A 23930-nucleotide genomic window follows, 5' to 3' on the forward strand; every position below is an offset into this window, starting at 1 on the left:
AACGCCAAACCAGTTAACACAGAATACCAGTAGAGCTGTACCCACGAATGAGACACATTTTAAAAACCATCTTACTCGACTTTTTAGTTTATGTCATGAGCTCATGATTCTGCACTTCGGCAAATAACATAATGATGAAATAAATGCGGTTCTACTGACCCACATTGCAAAACAGTATAATCTAAGTAGGTAGCTATACATTAGTTCCACTAAGGTCTTCTAAAACACGACAGTTAACATTTACAAAATAATTCAGGCACGAAAACTCGTATAACATACTTCATAAACGCCTCCCACGTAGCCTATAGTAATTCATGAATATATAATAAAATAAGTTATCATCAAATGAAAATGTAACAAATGACAATTCTGTGAAAGTCATACCTGTACTGCTTACTTCTTGTCACGCGAAATACACCTCATGTTACATATTGTGGAAGTAGAATTCTCATTCACAACTGATAATTGACGAATGGATCAAGAATTCCCACTTTGAAAGTGAGACCCAATAATACAGAAGTTAGCCACAGCACAGATGTAATTCATTTCCTGAAAGCCAACAAATTATTAGTGAGAGACCATCCATGATGTTGGACAAGCTTGTCAATCACTTCACACACTTAAATGTCAATATTGTAATCCTTCACTAATCGAATTCAATGTTACCATATTTGTTTGTAATCACGTCACATATTCAACGTTTTAGTATCCATGTAATATTCTTCTAAGTATAATAATTCTTTTTAAAGTGTAACTTCCTCGACTATTCTCTCATTTGTAAAATACTATGACGTAAAATACTAGCAGAAACATTATTTAAATAATGCACCATTTTTATGCAAACTTTAAAACTTCCTCAATCGCTAAACAACAAAAACTATTTCCTTACTATTTATGAGTTACTAATTCGTTGCACACATTCCCTTGGCCACAGTAGATTCATTTCAATTTTTACTAATATAAACCCACTTTCCTCCCGTTTAACCCTTTCTACCATACGGCCTTCTTTATGTCACTGTCACTTTGTGTCGTTTACGATCATGCACACGAAATTCCATCCAATTCTCTTGTGCAAAGATTATACTGGCTAGGTTTCAACTCTGCCATCTGACGGCAATATCGTGCAAGACTTGGAGGCAGTGTCGCCAAGTCAACGGTTTTGTAGCTAAATCTGGTGTTTTTAGGACTATCGTCAGCTACAGAATTTTACCGTCAGCGGCTAGCCATTTATTTGGCATTTTTTTTATGATTCCAGGCAGAGAGAGATGATATTTTTAAGTTTAGTTTTCTGTAAAGATGTTATAATTTTTTATATGTACTTGCGGACAATGATAGTTAATCATAAACCAGAGTTTAATATGGTATTAACACACTTTTTCATTGTGGGAGTATGCACCATCATGGTTTTATGTGAACTCGATTTGGTGCAACCACATCCACTTCCTGCTTCATCCATTGTTGCTGTACAAATAAGGTATTCCGCATTCATTAAACTCTTTATCTAATGTATGCATTGTTTTTGTATGCATCTAAGAGTAGCGAGTGTTTTTCTGTTGTTCGACAATATAAAATTGCCATTCACAACAAACTTCTGGGCAGAGGTGAGTGTTATTTCAATTTCCAGATTATTATAAATATTAGAATTTTTTTAAATTTGAAATCTAAAATTCGGCTCTAAAATTCTCCAGTTCCTAAAACTATATAGTTCGTATTTCAAATTTCGAAATGATGTGTTAAGAAAAACCTGGAGTTTTTTAACTACAGTTTAGCGGTTTTTTTAAGCTTGTGCAGCGGTAAATGGAATTCTAAGTTGGCAACACTGCTTGGAGATTTACTTCGAGTTCTCACTCATTTTCATTGTGATCTTATCCATAGCCAGGTTGCGAATTAACGGGGGGCGGGGGTGAGGGAGATTCCCCCCTCATTGAAAAGTTATCTCCCCTCTCATAAATTCATATTAACATCCCTGTCAGGGATAACTTCTATCCCCCCTCACAAAATATGTTTTAATTTGAGTATACTTCATAAAGTATAAAGTAACAAAAAAAGAATAATATTGATGTATTATCATCACCGGCAAGTTGGCAACAATCAATAACTTAGGAATTACACATTTTATCATAAGCCTGCTCATGGATATAATTATTATTATGATCAAGATGCAAGACAAGCAACTCAGTGCGACCAAGCGTTGAGCCGCATCGAATGAGGATAATAATTATTTTATGTATTGTAATCTCTGTCTAGGATTTTATTCCCCACCCCCCACCATCAGAAATCTTAATTCGCACCCTGATCATAGTCCTCTTAAACAAGAGGGCTGTGTAGGTGTTTTAACCCTAGTTGTTTTCTATAAATTGAACTTTCCAAAGAATTAAAATTAAATTGTATTTCTGCCACTTCCATACGGCAAAAGGGCAATTTCATTCATATATATTTCTGTTCTACATCACTGTTGCGACCAGTGTCGTATTTAAAGATCTTACACCCTGGGCAAAAAAAAAAAAATTGTTGACCCCCTCCTGTCCAAATAAAAGATCCCGGAATTTATTTTAACTTTGACTTCTCGCACTTCCCTAAAAATAATGTGACTCTCGCACTTGCCTAAAACGATGAGCTTTTTGCATAACTAAAATTATAAACATAAATGATTATTGATTACCATTAACGAGGTCACAATGACAGTGGAGTAAGTCACTTTTCACAAAGATTAGTTGAATGTATTTTCATACATAGACTTTTGTTCTTGTTTTTAGATATATGTAATTGTTGTTGCTCAATTTTTCTTATCTCTACACCAATTACAACCCTAGTTTCATGATGGTGCAGTTTGTCACCTGTTAAAAAACAACTTATTCTGAAAAATTACTTACATTCTAATCCTTAAGTTCACATGAGCTTAAAAACGAGTTTCATGAGGATCCAGAGGACTAAATATATCATTAGAAGCTTCCTCTTTGTTCTGTCATTGGCTAACAACTTTATAATTTCTTCACTCTGAGGTCAGATTCAGTAGCAAGGACAAGGAGACAGTGCGATCTGTCGATTGTGATGTTAAATAGTTCTTTATCCACCTTAGAACAGAACATGGTCTTTCTGTCAAGAAGTTTGAAGCTGGAGTACTCATGTAAATTTTTTAGGGCTTGTATAAATTTGGGTGACTTTTGTCATTCATCATCTTGCACAGCTGTGGAAGGGACTGTGGTAGATTTTCACTATTCAGAAATTTGCTGCCCCCCCCCCCCCTGTGCAAATGCCTAGTTTGCCACCTCCTAAATAGGGCCTTGTTGCAGTGCATTCACAGTCAAACTACTCGAAGAAATCCCACCTCATAGATGCTCTGCCTCCACATATCTCATAGAATCTGCCAATTAATACGTTATGAGATATAGCTAATGTAAACTATCCAAATATGTATTATGTCCTTCATCTCAAAGCTGCTTTCACATTAGCATAGATTTGTGTATGTCAGTGTGGACATGTGCACTGCACATGAATATATGAATGAATGAATGAATGAATGAATGAATGAAGCCACTGTGACCCATGAAGGGCTAGGGCCTCCTACAGGAGGGGAAGCTCGGTTGGTGTGGTTCACATGATGAGCTATTTCACGTGAACAATATTTACATTCACATTCACTATGTGAGATACACTAGAGTTTGTCAAATTCTAGTTCTATATGAGTTTGTTCACTATCTGTCTCCACTCGTTCCTGTTGCGGGCGATGGCTGACCAGTTCCCTCCCAGCTGCTGCTTGAATGTATCTGCCCATCTTCTTCTTGGCCTGCCTTGTGTTCTCCTTCCTATGTACGGGTCCCATATGGTGGTTTCTCGCGCCCATCTGCCTTGTTGCTGCCTTGCTACATGACCACCCCACTTCCACTTCGTTATGAGGGCTTTTTCTGTGATGTTCTCAGAAGCTGTAATGTTCTGCAGTGCGGTGTTGTCTTTCAGTGAAACGCCAACTATCTTCCTCTCCATTTTCCTTTGGCATATTTCGATGTTCATCTTTTGCCTCTCTGTGGGGGCCCAGGTTTGGCAACCGTATGTTAGCACCGGGAATACACAGGAGTTAAGAGCCTCTAGTCTGAGTCTGCGGTTTATGGACCTGTCAAGGAGTATAAACTTTAGAGCCCAGAAGGCTTTCCAGGATTGTATTATTCTCCTTTGTATTTCTTTCTCCATCCCTTGGTTAAGTGAGACAGTCCACCCTAGGTAGATGTAATCGTCCACGTGTTCTATCTCTGTTCCTTGTACTGAGATCGGTGTTGGCGTTCTATTTGACATTACATGAATATAAGCAAACGTTTTTGAGAGAACTGGAATGTATCTCTGGTACAGAGTAGAGAAAATCATAACTAAATGTATTTGGATACGTCTGGTCTTTTGTGTAATCCTGTACCTATTTTCAAATACATGTTACTATAGACATTTTTTCAATTTTACAAATTTCACACAATAAAGCAGTACAGTTTGATACACTGAAGATTCACTTACTATCAGGAATGCAGAAAGCATAGTAAAGTGGTTAGATAATATACAAATATGGCTTTCAGGTAAGCTATACTGTAGCTCCCTGTAAAGCTGATTTGAATAATTTCAAAGGAAAAATTGTTCCAGAGCTAGGTATCGGACCCGAGACCTTTGGCTGAGCATGCCAACACTCTACTGATTGAGCTACCAAAGAACTGTACCAAACCAGACCTGAAAGCCAGATTTGTATAATACAAGTTTACTGTTCATTAACAGAAAAACCACAAATTTAAGTCACACAGTAAATGTGCACTCAATGCTGGGCTCAGACATTCTGTCAACCCATTTGAGTTGGTAGTGTGGTCCCGGGTTCGATACCCGGCCCTGAAACAATTTTTCCCTTAAAATTATTTATCTTCTTCTTCTTCTTTTTTCTTGGTGCTACAGCTCATTGTGAACCTTGGCCTCTTCTGCAATTTTCCGCCAGTTGTCTCGATCCTGCGAAATTGCTTTCCAATTCCTATATCCCATCTTACATATGTCTTCCTCAACTCCATCTAACCATCTATTCTTGGTCGTCCACGGCTTCTTTGGCCCCCAGGATTTCCATTTAATATCCTTTTAGGAATTTCTAAGTCACTGATCCGTGCCACATGCCCAGCCCACCTTAATCTTGCTGCTTTTACTATTCTTCTAATAGGCGGATCTTTATAGATGAAATACAACTCATTATTATATCGCCTTCTCCATCTTCCTCTCTCGAATACTGGGCCAATTATTTTACGGAGTATCTTCCTCTCAAAGGCATCCAAATTTCCAGCGTCCTTTTTTGTTAGGGACCGCATCTCAGCAGCATATGCTAGTACAGGTCTTATAAGTGTTTTAAAGATAGTTATCTTTGTGGTATGAGATAAAATTCTTGAACAAAGTAATTTTCTTAAGGCGAAGTAAGCTCTATTGGCAGCCATTAACCTCTGCTTTTTTCATATGAAATATCATTAGAATGAGTAACTGTTGATCCCAGGTATTTAAATTCGTCCACTCTCTCGAAGTCATATCTGCCAAAATTATTTATGGTTAGATTATAATTTAATTTAATCGGCAATGTGAACTATATTTCATATCTGCCAAAATTATTTATGGTTAGATTATAATTTAATTTAATCGGCAATGTGAACTATATTTCATATCTGCCAAAATTATTTATGGTTAGATTATAATTTAATTTAATCGGCAATGTGAACTATATTTCATATCTGCCAAAATTATTTATGGTTAGATTATAATTTAATTTAATCGGCAATGTGAACTATATTTCATATCTGCCAAAATTATTTATGGTTAGATTATAATTTAATTTAATCGGCAATGTGAACTATATTTCATATCTGCCAAAATTATTTATGGTTAGATTATAATTTAATTTAATCGGCAATGTGAACTATATTTCATATCTGCCAAAATTATTTATGGTTAGATTATAATTTAATTTAATCGGCAATGTGAACTATATTTCATATCTGCCAAAATTATTTATGGTTAGATTATAATTTAATTTAATCGGCAATGTGAACTATATTTCATATCTGCCAAAATTATTTATGGTTAGATTATAATTTAATTTAATCGGCAATGTGAACAATATTTCATATCTGCCAAAATTATTTATGGTTAGATTATAATTTAATTTAATCGGCAATGTGAACTATATTTCATATCTGCCAAAATTATTTATGGTTAGATTATAATTTAATTTAATCGGCAATGTGAACTATATTTCATATCTGCCAAAATTATTTATGGTTAGATTATAATTTAATTTAATCGGCAATGTGAACTATATTTCATATCTGCCAAAATTATTTATGGTTAGATTATAATTTAATTTAATCGGCAATGTGAACTATATTTCAATACACAATGAAAGTAACTGCCGTATTTGTTAGTATGGTATTGTTACATCAGTGATTTCTCAGTTGTTGCATTTACTATTTATTTAGGAAAAAAGGCAATATGTCAAATGTATGAGAACTTACTACCCATATTCACTACTGTAATGTTTACTGTCTCCTTCAGTAACCCAGCTCTATTTTTTTACTGTCTATCTACTATTGCATAAGTTCATGGTTTCTTCGACTCCTTCTAACCACGCCTTCTTTGGGTGACATATGAGAATAAGTCTTGAAAAATTGCAACAATTTTAAAATTTTTACTTTCATAATTTCATATTTCCTATTAAAAATGAACATAAGGTAAAATTTTAAATTTCAAGTATAATAAAATTGTTCTTGTTAATTGGGAGGCCAGAGGGAAAGAGACCTTTGGGAAGGCCGAGACGTAGGTGGGAGGATAATATTAAAATGGATTTGAGGGAGGTGGGATATGATGATAGAGACTGGATTAATCTTGCTCAGGATAGGGATCGATGGCAGGCTTATGTTAGGGCGGCAATGAACCTGCAGGTTCCTTAAAAGCCATAAGTAGTAAATAATAAAATTGAGGACCGTTTTTGCAAAACTTGCTAACTGAAAAAACTAAATTTTACAGGAGAGACAAAAATCTGAATGAAGACAAATAGGTTATAGGTGCAACCATCACACTTTGACACACTATAATGAAGAGAAGTAATTCAATTTTACTAAGGTAACTTTAACATCATGTAGAGGCCTGCTTTATGTTAACGAATCCACCAAAATCTCAATTTTGCAAATTTTGCAGTTAGCAAGTTTTGCAAAAACGGTCCTCAATTATTTTAATCACAGACATAAAGAAAATCCAAATTCTATACCATCTACCTGCTTGTAAATTTAACTTGTGAATTCATCTGGGGAACAAAACTCCAGTTGCACAAAAAATGACTTAGCCCCCTTTACCCAAACACCATCAAATTGTTTGTATACATCTGAAGTCTGATTAATGTAATATGTAACTAGTCAGCGATGTATGCAATGGATCGAGGGAAAGGAACTGATCACCCTACCTCATTATCTCCTGGCTTAGTTGCCTCTTGAGTGATGCCTTATTGGTGAGGTTCAGAATGCCTTGCCGTGTCTGTGGCTCCATCCAGACAGCCCAGGTTCAATCCCTGAGCGGGTCGTGATGGAATTTGTGGTGGAGAAAGCAGACGTTGCACAGGGTAAAACTCCTGTTTCCCTCCATCATTCCACCTTCCCCCTTATTTCATCTATAATCTGCAGTAGTTAAAAATAGTAGGATGGGATGAAGTTTTGAGGTTAGTGCGGGTTTTCAATGCTGTATAGGAATGGCTCTGGGAATGGGACCTGGCTGTCAGAGCTGAGATAGGATGGCCCACCTATCAGCTTCGGATTCTCGAATCCAGCTGTCGGATTTGGACACTCATCGCATTTTATATGGGACGCACAATGGTTCAAAGGAAGTTTAAGTGCAGAGATATGACCCAGGTGTGGTCCTTCAAAAATCAAGCAAAGCAAAGCCAAGCCAAGCTAAACCAAGTACGAATGCCTATGGATATTTCTTCTAAGGAAACCTACTGCATGTATGTTAGAGGTCTGCATGAACCGAAATTCTTAAGCCTGGCCCAACCCAGATCCGAATCCGACCTGAAATCTGAGATTAGTATTACAAAAACAAAAAAGAGCAATTAGAATAATAGTAGGTGCCAAATCTAGGGAATCTTGTACGACTATTTTCAAAAAACTACAAATAATGCCCATGGCTTGTCAGTATATCTTTTCATTAATAATCTTCCTCTTATGTAATCGTGAAAACTTTGTAACTAATTCAACAGTTCATAGCATAAATACACGTCAAAAAAATGACTTTCATACTCCATCGGCAAGTCTATCGTGCTATCAAAAAGGAGTGCGTTATATGGCAGTAAAAATTTTTAATAGCCTCTCTATCGATATAAAAAATGAAACTCAAAACATAAGATTATTTAGGGCCAAATTAAAGAAGTACTTAATTTCTCACGCCTTCTATTCTGTAGGTGAATTCATGACATTCAATAATGCTTCATGAAATTGATACTAAAACTTTGTGTTGTACTAGTAGACTATATTGTAAATCTCTTCTGTATATATTTCATCTAGACTGTGACTATAAGTTAAGACTTTGTAATAGTATTAAGTTTTTTGACTTCTTCCATATTCTAGCTGTGAAGCAATGTATGAATACCATGGAATGTTAATAAATACAATACAATTAGCTTATAATTATCAATCCGAGCCCGACCCCATAAAGCAGAAATCTGAGGCTACAGGGGTTAGGAACAGCTGCGAGAGATATCACTCCAGTAGGAGCATGAGAAAGAGTAATCTCCCAGTGTGCCAGGTGAAACAAATAAAAAATGACGTGTCTATGACAGAGAGAGACGAGACAAATGCTGTTACGAGATAATATGAAGTCGAAATAAACGATAACTTACGATACCGGCAGTCTACTGTTCTGTATGGGTACCAAGTGGACATCTAATTGTGCATGCATTATTTTTTTTAATCAATATATAATTCGGAGGAAAAAAAGCTTTCGTTTCTTTAAGGCCTGAGCCTGGCCAAAACCCAACAAGCATAGGCTAGGTCGGGCCTACGCCCACAGGCTTGACCTGAGCCCATCCAGACCTTTAATGCATGTACAGTAGAACCCTTATTATCCGTGGTAATGAAGGGGATTATCTGAACCGTTAATCGAAAAAATCGGATAATCCGTACCATAAAATATTTTTTGCAAATTAAGTGAATAACACTGAACTTTCGCCACTTTCTCCGTGGTCTTATGTTTAATAAGCTTGGTAGTGAATCAGAAGTTCATTAAATTAAGTTCGGTTGTCAACGACGTGTTTTAAGGGGTAAGAAAACTTCTTTTAACGGCTGTCAGCGGAAAGATAGAAATAGTGAAGGACTCATGTTGTAGATTTACATACTGTATACACTTTATCCTTAATTTTTATTATCCATGGTAATGAAGGGGATTGTCTGAACCGTTAATCAAAAAAATTGGATAATCCGTACCATAAAATATTTTTTGCAAATTAAGTGAATAACACTGAACTTTCGCCACTTTCTCCGTGGTCTTATGTTTAATAAGCTTGGTAGTGAATCAGAAGTTCATTAAATTAAGTTCGGTTGTCAACGACGTGTTTTAAGGGGTAAGAAAACTTCTTTTAACGGCTGTCAGCGGAAAGACAGAAATAGTGAAGGACTCATGTTGTAGATTTACATACTGTGTACACTTTATCCTTAATTTTTATTAAATTGTGCAGTTATTATCCATGGTAATGAAGGGGATTGTCTGAACCGTTAATCGAAAAAATCGGATAATCCTTACCATAAAATATTTTTTGCAAATTAAGTGAATAACACTGAACTTTCGCCACTTTCTCCGTGGTCTTATGTTTAATAAGCTTGGTAGTGAATCAGAAGTTCATTAAATTAAGTTCGGTTGTCAACGACGTGTTTTAAGGGGTAAGAAAACTTCTTTTAACGGCTGTCAGCGGAAAGATAGAAATAGTGAAGGACTCATGTTGTAGATTTACATACTGTATACACTTTATCCTTAATTTTTATTAAATTGTGCAGTTGTAACATCAGTCTCGTATTGCGATGCGAAATAACCCACAATTTCTCTATCCCCAAACAACTTAATTATTTGCATTTTGTTAGATACTTAGCACAACACGCTTTATTTTGACACTCATGGAATACAAGTTGTAGAGTAAGTTACAACAACTCGAACAATAGACCAAAACTCTGTAAGTGTAATTACTTGTAATAACACTCTGTAGAAAAAATACATATACTAATATGACGTACAATAGTATCTACTTCATATGTTTCTGTAGGAAAAAAAATGAGCGAGTGAAAGACAGTTGGATAATCTGCCAATCGGTTAATAGGGTGACGGATAATCGGGGTTCTACTGTACTCTTAAACATTGATCTTTCTATATATACAGAGTGATTCAGAACTTATGTTACAGAAGAATATGGTAGATAGAGGGTACTAAAAGAAATATTTTTCATTAAACAATATGTGTCCTATCTCACACTGTGCTGCATTGCATTTGTTTCAGTGTTGTGGCTGGTAGACAATTGTTCATGTAAGGGCCATTGGCTTGACTCTATGCTGACTGAGCTTTCAATGAAAAACAACAGACAATGACACTTACCAACTTGTGCATTACAGAAAAGCTTGGAACAGACGTCTCCTTTCTTGTAAACAATACTGGCATTGCCGAAACATTGACTGCCGCATCTGTTCAAATATGCCACGTGTAGTACGTATCGTGTTACAGGCATCGACAATCCGTGGAAGAAAATCATCGACCTGGTCTACAGGTGTGGCATACACTAGGGTCTTCAGGTGTCCCCAAAAGAAGTAGTCAAGCGGGTTAAGATCTGGCGATCTTGCTGGCCATGGGACAGGATCTTGATAACCAATCCATCTGTCACTAAATTTTGCCGTCTGCTGTTGCCTTCGCCGTAAGACTGAAGTGCACAGGAGCTCTGTCATGCTGGAACCACATCCTGGTGCATATTGCAAGCAGTACCTTTTCCAATAAAACGGGCAGAGTATTTTCCAGAAAGTCCCTGTAATTTTCTCCCTTTAGGGTTTAGGCGATTTGCCAAGACATGTGGACTGAGACAACAAACAATCACAATCACAACATGGCAAACAGCTACACAACTAAAACAAGTGTAGCGCAGCACCGGTGCAAGATAGGACACACATTGCTCAATGAAAAATGTTTTTGAACCCTCTATCTACCATATTCTTCTGTAACATAAGTTATAAATCACTCTGTATAATGTACCTTAAATAAGTTTATAAATTGGCTCGAACAGATTTCAATTAATCACGCCTCGTAATGATGTTTCCATAATAAGTAAGGATAGAAATAATATATTATTAAGACTTTCTCTTTCTTAAATAAAATGATGTATTTCTCCATTTAAAGTTATAAGTGGGTATCATGACTTTATTAAATAAGCTCCACAAACGGTGGTGTATTTCTACAATATTTAAAATATAAACATTCTCATCAAATTTAAATTAATGATGGCAACTATAATTTTAGGAAAGGAGTATATGTGTTTTGCAAGTTAACTGTAAAACTTTTATTGTATTCTCTCAAATATTCTTGTGCACTATATGAGCAGGATTATACAGAAGGTGGGAAACATTGTAAAACAAGAATCAGATATATGACTTGAGGCTTTCCCGGCGTTTGATATAGAATAATTCTTCTCGGGTTCTCAGCCAGGTGAGTTGGAGATTAGCTTCCAAGGGATGAAGAAGATGGCAGAGCTAGCCGTCGAAAGCTTGGAAGCTAATCTCCAACTCACCTGGCTGAGAACCCGAGAAGAGTTATTCTAAGAATCAAATAGTTTAACAAAAGAACAAACAATTTGATATCTGAAGCAATGACTATATTATGATCACTTACGCAATGCGAGAGTTGGTAGTTATCATCAGTCTTAGGAAGTTTGTACCGAAACATTGTTTTAGGTTGAGTGCAGTAGGCCTTATGATACTATACTCTGTTCATATAAACAACTCATAGTATATTCGCAACTGGTGGATGCCTCGAGTCACTACATTACAATAGCTAATATGCACAGTAAAGTAGTAGCTTAATATGGAGAAACATTTTACTGAAAATTATATAATGTGGAAATTTAATCTATAAAATGAGTAGTAGTTCAGGAACATTGTGCTATGAAAAAACACGATGATGCCATTTTTATAGCGCTTGTAATGCAATAATACATTCCATTTTACGTCGTAATTTAATGGCTTAAATGGTTTATGATAAAAAGATAAGTCATTTGATGGTAATAAATGTACTTACATATTTTCATTGCGTAATATTCATATTTATCGAACCAAATATCTCTTTGAAATTGTGAATATGTATGTAAATTTATCAGGTGCCATCTCACAAAATCGACAAAAACATTTTCTGGCCACGATGAAAGAGTAATGGAACGGAGAAAAATTCTCTCCGGCACCGGGATTTGAACCCGGATTTTCAGCTCTACGTGCTGATGCTTTATCCACTAATCCACACCGGATACCCATCTCGGTGTCGGACAGAATCACCTCAGTTTAAGTTCCAACTCTTGGGTTCCCTCTAGTGGCCGCCCTCTGCACTACATCATAGATGTCTATGAACGTAGGACTGAAGTGCACACATGTGCTGAGGTGCACTCGTTATGAGTGACTAGTTGGCCGGAATCCAATGGAATAAGTGCTGTATGATGACGCAGAATATCTGCATGGAAATATCATATGTACTTCGGTACATTAAAATAATATATATATATATATATATATATATATATTTTTTTTTTCAGGCCAGTTATGTCATGCCTGTAATTTCTAAACTACACAACATATTCCAATGATGTGAACAGCAATTGACAGATCAATGTATTCAATGCGACCTTGAGTTTATTTAATTACTAAAAGTGAGTACATTTCTTCATTCTTATACCTTGCATTCAACATCCCATTCCCGAGAGACATATTCACACATAAAACTTGCAGCTGTCTTTTCAATACAGCTTTATCAATAGATTTTATATGTCAAATTTGAGATGCTAGTGTGTTAAAAAAAATTGTATATTATTTTTCATTTCACGACTCTCGCAATTGCCAAGGTTATATCAGTGTTGTTGGTGTGCAGAAATTTTGTCCCACAGGAGTTACTTACATATATTATTATGATGTACCGAAGTACATATGATATTTCCACTCAAACCAAGAAATGGATTCAGAACACCTCAAAATCTGTGCTTCAGTGGCTGACCATGATAATATCTTTGAAAAATATTGGAGTGCAAGAGGTCAAATGACTTTATTGTCAAAGGCCTGGCATTAGAAAACAACAACATATGATATTTCCTTGCAGATATTCTGTGTCATCACATGATGAAAGATGAGTGAAACGGAGAAAAATTCTTTCCGGCAGCGGGATTTGAACCTGGGTTTTCAGCTAATACGTGCTGATGCTCTATCCACTAAGCCACACCGGATTCCCATCCCAATGTTGGATCGAATCCTCTCAGTTTAAGTTCCACCTCGTTTTGGACTGCTGAAAGAAATATTTTAGGACAAACATTTTATTTCTGATGTCAAGATTTGGTGAGTATTGAGACACTGGCTGAATGTATGGGCCGAATATCATTTGTAGTGCAGTGAAACTTCTGAATAGTGGACACCACCGGGGAAAAATTAAATGTCCGTTATTGAGAAGTGTCCGCTATTTAGAAAATCGTTAGTATGTATGCAGTACATCAAAATACAAATAGGGGTAAGTTTGCTTTTCCAGTCAGATGCAATTTCTGGATAACAGAAGCAGATTCACCGCATACAATTTTGTAGGAAATATTGTGTCGTGACCGAAACTTGTCTAGCCAACCACCCGAAGCTTTAAAATTAGAATAACCCAACTCTTTTGCAATTTCTAAGGCTTTCTCTCTAATCAAGATCCCAGATAAAGGCATCTTATTTGCTCTAGCATGGCAGAACTATTCATATGTTAAATTGTCAATGGCAAGCCCCTCAGTTTTAGGAAAAGCTCTTTTTGTGTTCTCATTTGCATTCTCAGTGTATGATTTTAAAATAACATCCTTGTTTTTCAAAATTTCACTAACCTGAGTTTTTCCTACATTAAACTATGTGGCCAGCTCAAGAACACTTAATTTCTCCTTCTCACTATGCTTTACAATATCCACTTTCTCTTTTCGTGACAAACGTTTACGTTTTTGTGACTTTTTAATGTGACTGTACTTCCGAACACTCAACTTGACAAACTAAGAAAGTACGGACTGCTCACGTACAGTATCACAATTAACAACTGTGTTGCTTAATGTAGCCACGTTCAATTAGTAGGCTAGCGGTGTCAGAGAGGATGGAAGCTTTGTAGTTTCAATAATTTTAATAATGTCGCTGTCCATTGTCGTCGTCAAGTCTTTTGAAGGCCGCTCCAATACTCCACGCGGAGTTGCAAATTTTAGCAGTGTGTCTTGTTCTAGTTCACAGTGAAAATTAATTATATTACAGTTCAGTGTATAATAAAAATGTGGAGGCCGTGGGAAGTGAGTGAAGTGTCGGAACCGATACCCATGAACGTCAATAACGACGATGGTAATAATAATAATAATAATAATAATAATAATAATAATAATAATAATAATAATAATAATATATCAGAGTTAAATAACAATTCAAATTCAAAAGCTAGACCAAAATTATGTAAGCAGTGTCAAACGTCTGTGTGCAATGCTCACACGTATGTTCTGAAAAACAATTTAGGTCAAGGAAAAATTTCGGAGACAACTAAAATTCTTAAATTAAATAGAAATACTGTAAGTAAAATTGTAAAAAAGGGACCTAAGACACCTAAAAAGCGTGGACACAAAGTCACAAAATTTAATAAAGCAGATGGTTTTACGTGTGATTACATTCGCCGTGAAATATATAGTTCTTAGAATAAGGGCCAATCCTTAACAATAAAAGAATTATTACAAAAAGTCAAACTTTCCGGTTTTCCTTATGGAGAAACATTTAATTATTTCTTTAAATAATTAATTTAAAATAAATTATCTAAATAATATAAATAATCTTCAAATTAACTCATGCTTTGAGCAATTAAGCCTAGCCCATATCCATGTTATATTAATAGATAGCAGCAACAAACAAGACGTGACAACGTCGCATTTTCATTTTATTATCAGTGCATGCAATAAAGACCTACAAATCTTAAAAGGAATGCCGCTGCCCAATAATTAAATGAGGCAACTTTACCTTCAATAAAGTACAAGAATGTTCAAATGCACGATAATGATTATTGCAAAGAGTTCCGTTTAATTTACAACTATCTTTTTCTTTTTTTTCTTCCACGCTGTCCGTTATTTGGAAGTTTTAATTGTTGTTGGGTGATACATTTCAGTGTCCGCGTCCGTTATTGAGAATGTCCGCTATTTGGAAGAATTTTATCATAAGGGCCAATGTTATTTTGCAGGGGAATTTTAAAATGTCTGCTATTGGGAAGTGCCCGTTAAGGGAAGTTTCACTGTACATTCACAAGAGTGCTGTTATTGTTTCATTTGGATGACCATTTTATGTCAAATAATTCATAAGTGTAGACTGAAATTTTAATAATGTGGTCTGACAAAGACGAAATGATCTTGATAGACTCCAACTGGTATAGTCCTTGGTGTTTCAGTAAGTTACACCTTACATTTTTGCGTTCATTCATCACTACCACAAAATCTGTGTCTGTATGTAAACTTAGAATCATGAATGATCCAGCACAAATACATTTTACAACTAAAAACTTAGAAAAAATCTGGCATGTGCAGAATCACTCATAGAAATCACATTAAACTCTCACCATTTGAGTACAATCCCATTCAGCAATATTTTTTATGTCTCTCTGTGTCAATGTTGTACATATTTATTTTAAGAATGAAGAACGCTTGAAGAAAATAAGACCAAAGAACTCTTAAGGGCAGAATAGTCTTCAATCACCTGAACAATTTAGACCCCATATTGTGCCAGTAAACAGAATATTTGAAAGAACTTTTTTTTTGGATATACAGTAGAACTTGGTTATAATGACATCCAAGGGACCTTAAACAATATGTTGTTATAAACGAGTGTCGTAGTAACCGAGATTCACATTATCAATCTAGTGAGGTGGAAAATGAAAAATAACAAACTTAATTAGACTTATTTTAGATTTATGTATTGACTTTTAAGCCTACAATGAACAAAAATGAAATACACGTAGGTCTAGAATTATAAATATAGTATTCTGTTTTAAAACAGTTTGTTCAGTACTCACCAAACTACTTTACTTAGAAGTGAAGTAATCAGTCATTTTACTCTGTTGTCTTCTACTTGCCCAATACAAACTTTCTGGGGCTAAATTACGTTCTATGTTCATAATTTCAGTTGCAATTTCACTGCTCCCTTCCCTAGCTTCATAGAACACGTTCATAATTCTAATGACTTCTAAAGCGTCACTCACTTCTTTTAGTGGCCATACTGCGATAAAATGCGTGCACTTAGTGAAAACTTCCTGTCGAAACTGATCTAACACTGCATGAATTCGGGCAGGGTACAATGGGGTGGGGAATCCGCCTGCATTCCAGAGGTCTATAACAGAAGGAGACTGTAAAGAATTTGTCAGGGTCAGATTTCAACAAAATATTTCTTAAAATACTTTGATTCTTAGAAAATCTTATTCCAAACTGAAGTTGAAAATGACGTTATATGCGAGGTAGACGCATATGCGTTTGTCGTATTAAGCAAGGTAGGAAAGCATATGTCTTATGGGGAATTAGTTGGGACCACAGAATATTTGACGTTATAGGCGAGGTGTCGCACAAAACGAGGTCGCTATAACCAAGTTCTACTGTATATGTATTTGACAAAATAAAGACAGTTCAACTTACAAAGCAACCTAAATATTTACATGTTATTCTTTTATATATCTTAGAAACTATGTCGACCTCTCAAATTTTCTATATTTAACTCACCATTAAATAAATGATCAATTAAAACATGACTTCAGTATAATTTATAATAATATTAATTACACCCTGCCTTAGTACTGAATGGTTAATATTTTAATTTAGAAGAACTCAGTTTTGAAAAATTTTAATTTCCAGTAGAGAATATAAATATTAATTGGTAATTTTTATGATAAAGTAGGAATAAATGTCGGTATGTTTGACGAGTACAGTTATGTTACAGAAGTTTCAAATAAATAACTCTGACATGTACATTTCTATCTACACTATACAATCTTTACCAGAGAAACTGTAAAAAGGCTTCATATATAATAGACATTCATAAAACATTCGTTACACATAAAGAAATATTGCTCACCAATTTATTAAGAAACATGAATGTGACAAAACATAATCACATGTGATTTTGGGCACAGTCCATAACTAATCTTTGTTGAGAATACATATCTTTAAACATAACTGAAGATCAGAAATCCGAAATCTTCCAATGGACACCACAGATTAAGGAGCGTGGTTCCATAAAGGCTGTGTTGTTTGGAACAACACAATGTCAAACGTTCGAATAGTATAACCTGCGTTAGATGTTATATTTACTCACTGAACAAAATCTTTACTGTTATCATACTGGTAATTTCTGAAGGAATAGATTTTATATGTCAAATTTGAGATGCTAGTGTGTTAAAAAAAATTGTATATTATTTTTCATTTCACGACTCTCGCAATTGCCAAGGTTATATCAGTGTTGTTGGTGTGCAGAAATTTTGTCCCACAGGAGTTACTTACATATATTATTATGATGTACCGAAGTACATATGATATTTCCACTCAAACCAAGAAATGGATTCAGAACACCTCAAAATCTGTGCTTCAGTGGCTGACCATGATAATATCTTTGAAAAATATTGGAGTGCAAGAGGTCAAATGACTTTATTGTCAAACGCCTGGCATTAGAAAACAACAACATATGATATTTCCTTGCAGATATTCTGTGTCATCACATGATGAAAGATGAGTGAAACGGAGAAAAATTCTTTCCGGCAGCGGGATTTGAACCTGGGTTTTCAGCTAATACGTGCTGATGCTCTATCCACTAAGCCACACCGGATTCCCATCCCAATGTTGGATCGAATCCTCTCAGTTTAAGTTCCACCTCTTGGGTTCCCTCTAGTGGCCTACCCTCATGCACTGTGTCATAGATATATGACAGTGGGACCATGTCCACACATGTGCTGAAAACCCGGGTTCAAATCCCAGTGCCGGAGAGAATTTTTCTCCGTGCCACTTATCTTTCATCAGTTACTTACATGCCAGTAAATCTACTGACATGAGCCTGTCGCATTTAAGTGTCGACTTGGACTGGGATCGAACCCGCAACCTTGGGCACAGAAGGCCAACACTATACCGACTTTGCCACCCATGTCGATTTAGTGTAGTTATATTAATCATTTGCAAACGGTAAACCTTTGTTAGTCACATAAATGTGTGAATTTTTTAGTTCAATATAACTTCTTCGAATTTAATACACCTAATGGAAGACCAAACTCTTTAAATAATGCAATATCTACTAATTACTTCATCACTAATATTATTTCTGATAAAAATAAAGTTTTAAATGAAAACTTGCATCGAGAACTGTCAACACTATTTATTTTCCGCAATTGTGTAGAAATATACATTCTGTTAAAATGTACAAAAAGAATCGAGCTGTAAATGACATAATTGTGCTGAACATTTCATGCAGTGGATTCTACGTCTCTCTTTTCACTATTTCCAGAATTATACTTGAAAGGAGCAAACCCAGAAGCAGAAAGTTAGAACAGTTCCTCAGTCAGAACCTTTCTCACATTTTTATTGATTAGCATAAATTCTCTATCTTTAGAAATGTCCTCAGGCTGTTAAGCATGAGCGAACAAATGTAGGAAAGTGGTTGATTTCGTAAATTGAAACTGTTTTGCCTGTGAGATTCCTACAGTATCGACACAAATGTCTGAATAAGTCCTTAAAAAAAATGTCCTTCCATTGTATTTAGACGTTTTTCTTAATTCAAAGTATTGACTTCTAATGACTTACAGCACCTTGGCTCAAGCACAATAATCTTTAGTAAGAATTGCAGTTCAATCTCGATTCGTTTTCAGGATTGATGCTTGCATGGTTATTGAGTCCGAATTTCCAAGTTTATGATAATGAGGAAGCATTTTTGCCATATGAAGATATTTTATCTGATTGACGAGTTCGTTTGTTATGTTCAAATGCTGAAACTATTCTCAACTTTATGTCCAAGAGCATGGTTAATTAAGTGCTGTAAGCTAGTTATGAACAGAATGAACTTATCCCGGTTTGTGGATTAGTCAGAGTACTTTTCAATACTTTTTCTAAATATGTGTAAACTGATGTTAATCAGTGATTGGAACTAGGTCTACTTTTCAAGAACAATTTTTATTTAAGTAATTTAATGGTCTTAATATTGGAAGTACTAGGCAATTAACAATTAAAATTAGTAATTGAATTTTTATAGGTTGTTATACATAACAATAACTTTATATGCCATACGCTGATATTTTCACGAACTATTAACCCAAACCTTCTTATTTCCATGAACAAAATCATGATGAAATAAGCATCGAAACAGAGGTACAATAATCACCACAAAATCACATCCCAATTAATAATAACTTTTCACTTTCTAAGCACAAGAGCAATGAAGTCTGAAATATTTGTTAATGAATAGTATCCCCATTGCGTCACATAATGTAAGCTTCCATATCACTAATATACTTCCCCTCCCATTTCATTCTATGCTCTTCTTCTCCTGAATAACAAAATGCATATTTAGTCAATCCAAAAATTAAATTTCCCTAATGTGCATGCGGACTCACAATATGCTAGTCATAACAAAATTTTCAAAATTTAATTAAAATATATGCATATATTTGGTAATGTAAGCCAATGTGCTCTGGACCCCTATTGCTGGAAGAAATGTTATTTTTATTTAACGACGCTCGCAACTGCAGAGGTTATATCAGCATCGCCGGTGGTGCCGAAATTTTGTCCCACAGGAGTTCTTTTACATGCCAGTAAATCTACTGACATGAGCCTGTCGCATTTAAATGCCATCGACCTGGCCCGGAATCGAACCCACAACCTTGGGCATAGATTGCTGGAAGATTGCCTGGCCGATGCTTACTACATAATTACCATGTAATGTTATATTCGTTACTCCATGATACAGTTGATGTAAGTGACGTATATGTTTTACTGTTATGTCAAATAGCTTTTTTTTTTCCAACAAAAGTGAACATTCTCCTCACATTTTTAAACAAAACCGGACATTTCCAAAATATTTTTGTCTATAAAATGCACAAAAAATAACTAAAATCATGATTATTGACACCATTAGAACAACGGATGTAACACGCATGAAACATAAAATTATCGTTCACTTTGGGTTAAAGTCAAGGCTCGATATAGTTTTTTATACTTTCTGGGGGGGGGGATACTATTTGAATCGGTGATTTCATAAAGGGCGTGAGTCACTGAAACAATATTTTTCAGGAAAGACAAAAAACATTGTCACGTGATAGAGGAGGACATCAAAACTTTTTAAAAAATTATGTGTAATACCCTAATGTAGATAAATATTCAGAATATATTAATGACTAGTTATTGTGCATGAATACTCTGAAAATAATTTGTATTGTTCTATGACTTGTGCCCTTTGTGCAATCAACTGACTTATACTACATTCGTACATGTACAAATCACATGCTAAACTGCAAAATATGTGTACTTTAATTGACATATATCAAATTCAACACATACTAACATGTAAACTCTATTTTTAATCAGCTTCATCATAGTTGTCCACAGAAACTTCTAGTCTGCTGGCTTCTTCCCCACGGGTTGGCCATGCTATCAACTCAGTATAAAAGGGAATGTGTTCTATTCGTATGTACTGAAGGGCTTTCTTTATGTCGTTAATTTTTTCCACATTAAGAGGAATTTTTCCTTGATAGGCTCTTGCAGGACCTGGTAGAGATGTAGTACTCCAACCATCTCTTGCAAGTGCGAAAGAATGTTCAGTTGATCCATCAATAAATTCTCTTGTTTTTACTTCACCACGATGTTTATTGGAGTATGTAAACATCGTAAACACTGATGTTGAAAGCTTACTTTTTGATCTCGTGGAATCTTTTTCCCTAGGCTTTAACTGGAGAGACAGGTTTTTTGAAATAGGTAGGCCACCAGGCTGTGAAATTTAGAATTTCATCTGTTTCCACATGTTTTATGACGTTAAAACTGTTGACAGCAGAATGGGCATGAGTCATGACTCATGCCCTTTGAACAGTCAACGAGAATTTAACATGGCTTTATCTCACACTGAGTTAATGGGACCCATGCCCATTCTACACCCAACAATATATCGACTTTCAAGACGATGGACAACATTCATAACTCACTTTGTGAAAAACGTTGACTCATGCCCTTTATGAAATCACCGATTCATTTTGGAAATGACTGGTTTTGTTCACAACCTCCACAATCATTATATAAATCTTCAGTGTAGTGCTGTCAGTAGATTCAACTTGCAACATTTAATTTTTCATGGAGTCGCGTGCTTTTATTGGAGTTAACTTTAGATTAAGGTCTGTGCCATAGGAAAACATCAGTATAAATAATAACTTCAAATGATGAAACCACACCTTTTTTATTAATTGGAGACATGGTAAGAATAAATATCTTGATGGACATAAGTTTTGTATTTCTTTAAAAATAATTATACTGCCAATTTTTTCGAAGAAATACAGTAACAGAACAAAGAATGAACACTGGAAATTTTAATTATAAAAAAATCTAATCATATTATGTGAAGCCATGTGGAAAAATCACATCACTTCACAGAAACATTAGATTTACTAAAACGGACGCATCTGAGCATTATATGCACATGAATCGGTGCTTTACATTTGTCTATGCATCTACAAACTCAATTTATATGACAAGTATGCAATGTTAATACTACAGGTAGAATTTGTAATGCTGTGCGGTAGTCATGATACCCACCTGTCTCAAATTACAAATATAATACAAACCCATCTCACAGTATTCCAAGAGGGCCATTTCAAGTGCACTAGTAGATAAAAGTAATGACACTATGACGTATGCACAAGTACTAAAAATTCAGTTGGGGACGTACATCCCGTTCATCAAGAGGTAGATGATCAAAACATGATTACTTCAGCAATGCTCTCTTACATACAGACACACGCACACCCACACTCCTTACACTCACAAATTGTCTTCAACTCATTATTTCCAGTAAGATTTTTTTTTTTACTTAGAAACACGTTCAGATATTATATCAAAACCAAGTTGCTCTTCATCGACGCACAGTCAATCTGCTATCTTTGTATGTTCTACTGTAAAGTAAAGCTTAAAAATAAGGTAGGAGAGTAAAAATAATTAAGTAGTAAGTACTATGTCTGTCACTTACACGACTAGTTTCATTTTCTGCCAAGTTACGAGGTCGCACAGTCCTGAGAGTTGAGCGGCATCACTTGCACTGCACACGATAGCTTGCATGTCCCTCATAAAATACTGAGAGATACAGACGGCAGTCCTATACGAGCACGGGAGTCTCTTGATAGTGGTGATAGTGGTGGTGAATATGTTCGTGCACATGATGATGTTCGTGTCTCTCCACTGACGATGCACTCGGACTATTCGGAGTTTCGTCTTTCTTAGGAGAGCCGGGTGTCTGATTGTGGATCTGTTTTGCATTTCTAGACGGGGTCAAGGGAGGCGTTTTTGTTTCGGTTTGAGTCGTGGTAGCAGCATTCTTGGCATTAAGTTTCTCAGTCGTGTTTAACCCAGAAGAGAACTCTTGGTCAAGCCAGCGCATCACTTGTTTCATAGCCCGTGCCTGATCCTGCTCTCTATTCCTATGCTTAAGATGGTGCGGTGACGAGGAATGACCTAGGACAATCGGTGGAAATTTACGTTCCTGTTGCCGATAGGCCGGCATCCTGTTCTGTTCCAAATTCCCGTACTCTGCCTCGTGTGACTTGGACCGCGTGTGATGACCGAGTCTGCCGTGGTGGTAGCCCTGCGAGGCAGTGCCTTCCGTGTAGCCTCGATGGAGCGGTTCGTTCGACGGGTCCAGCAGATGGTACTGGAATGAATTTGCCGCGTGCGACAGGTCGTGCGAGCGCGATCTGTGGTGTCCTCTGGCCCGATAAGGCTGGTGGTAACCCGTGCTTGCGTGTTTGGATGAAGCACACACCACGGCACCCAGGAACTTGTCGTAGCGGCATTCCTGATCGTAGTGACATCGCTGCGTCTTGCTAAATGTCCGTGAGGGCTCGAATCCTGCCAAGTCCAGGTAACAGTTATTGTGAGGGTCTTGTGTAAAGCTAGGGTACTCTCCCACGTTTGCGAGGCAGTGAAGCTGCACTTGAGCTGCTACGCCATCTTCGTGCGGTTGCTGTTGTGGCGGCAGCTTGTGTCGGTGCCGATAGTGAGAATGCCGGTGATCTCCAAGGCCTCCACGATCGCTGCACTGTTTTCTGAAACAGAACAAAATTATGCTATTTGATAGCTCTCTGGCTTTTATGATCTTAAAAACCAACTTTCAGGCACCTAAAATAAGATGAAAGAGTAGTGGAACAGAGAAAAATTCTCTCCGGCGCCGGGATTTGAACCCAGGTTTTCAGCTATGCGTGCTGATGCTTTATCCACTAAGCCACACCGGATTCCCATCCCGGTGTCGGATCGAATCCTCTCAGTTTAAGTTCCAACTCTTGGGTTCCCTCTGGTGGCTGCCCTCTGCACTACGTCATAGATGTCTATGAACGCAGGACTAATGTCCACATACCGTTCTCCAACCAGGAGATAAACCGTGAAAGGAATGTGCTTACTATTGCGTCATCTATTG

General features: G+C 36.2%; 2 protein-coding genes across 3 annotated transcripts in view; both read right to left on the bottom strand.

Moving 5' to 3' along the window:
* LOC138699459 (low-density lipoprotein receptor-related protein 12-like) overlaps window positions 1-1045 on the bottom strand; it is a 28763-nt gene extending 27718 nt beyond the window's left edge. Inside the window, exons 1-2 of one of the 2 annotated variants that reach the window (XM_069825347.1) lie at window positions 890-1045; window positions 385-549 (exon numbers count right to left, since the gene is read on the bottom strand). The gene's annotated coding sequence lies outside the window, so the exon portion shown is untranslated. Of the gene's footprint in view, window positions 1-384; window positions 550-666; window positions 858-889 lie in introns of those variants that run through there. The other variant, XM_069825348.1, reaches the window with a different exon arrangement.
* A 21436-nt stretch (window positions 1046-22481) lies between these two features.
* nkd (naked cuticle) overlaps window positions 22482-23930 on the bottom strand; it is a 787886-nt gene continuing 786437 nt past the window's right edge. Inside the window, exon 8 of the mRNA XM_069827151.1 lies at window positions 22482-23562. Coding sequence (XP_069683252.1) covers window positions 22617-23562 — 946 coding nt within the window. The 3' untranslated portion in view covers window positions 22482-22616. The remainder of the gene's footprint in view (window positions 23563-23930) is intronic.

The sequence above is a fragment of the Periplaneta americana genome, chromosome 5 (assembly GCF_040183065.1).
Source record: "Periplaneta americana isolate PAMFEO1 chromosome 5, P.americana_PAMFEO1_priV1, whole genome shotgun sequence".
In the NCBI taxonomy this organism is placed as follows: domain Eukaryota; kingdom Metazoa; phylum Arthropoda; class Insecta; order Blattodea; family Blattidae; genus Periplaneta; species Periplaneta americana.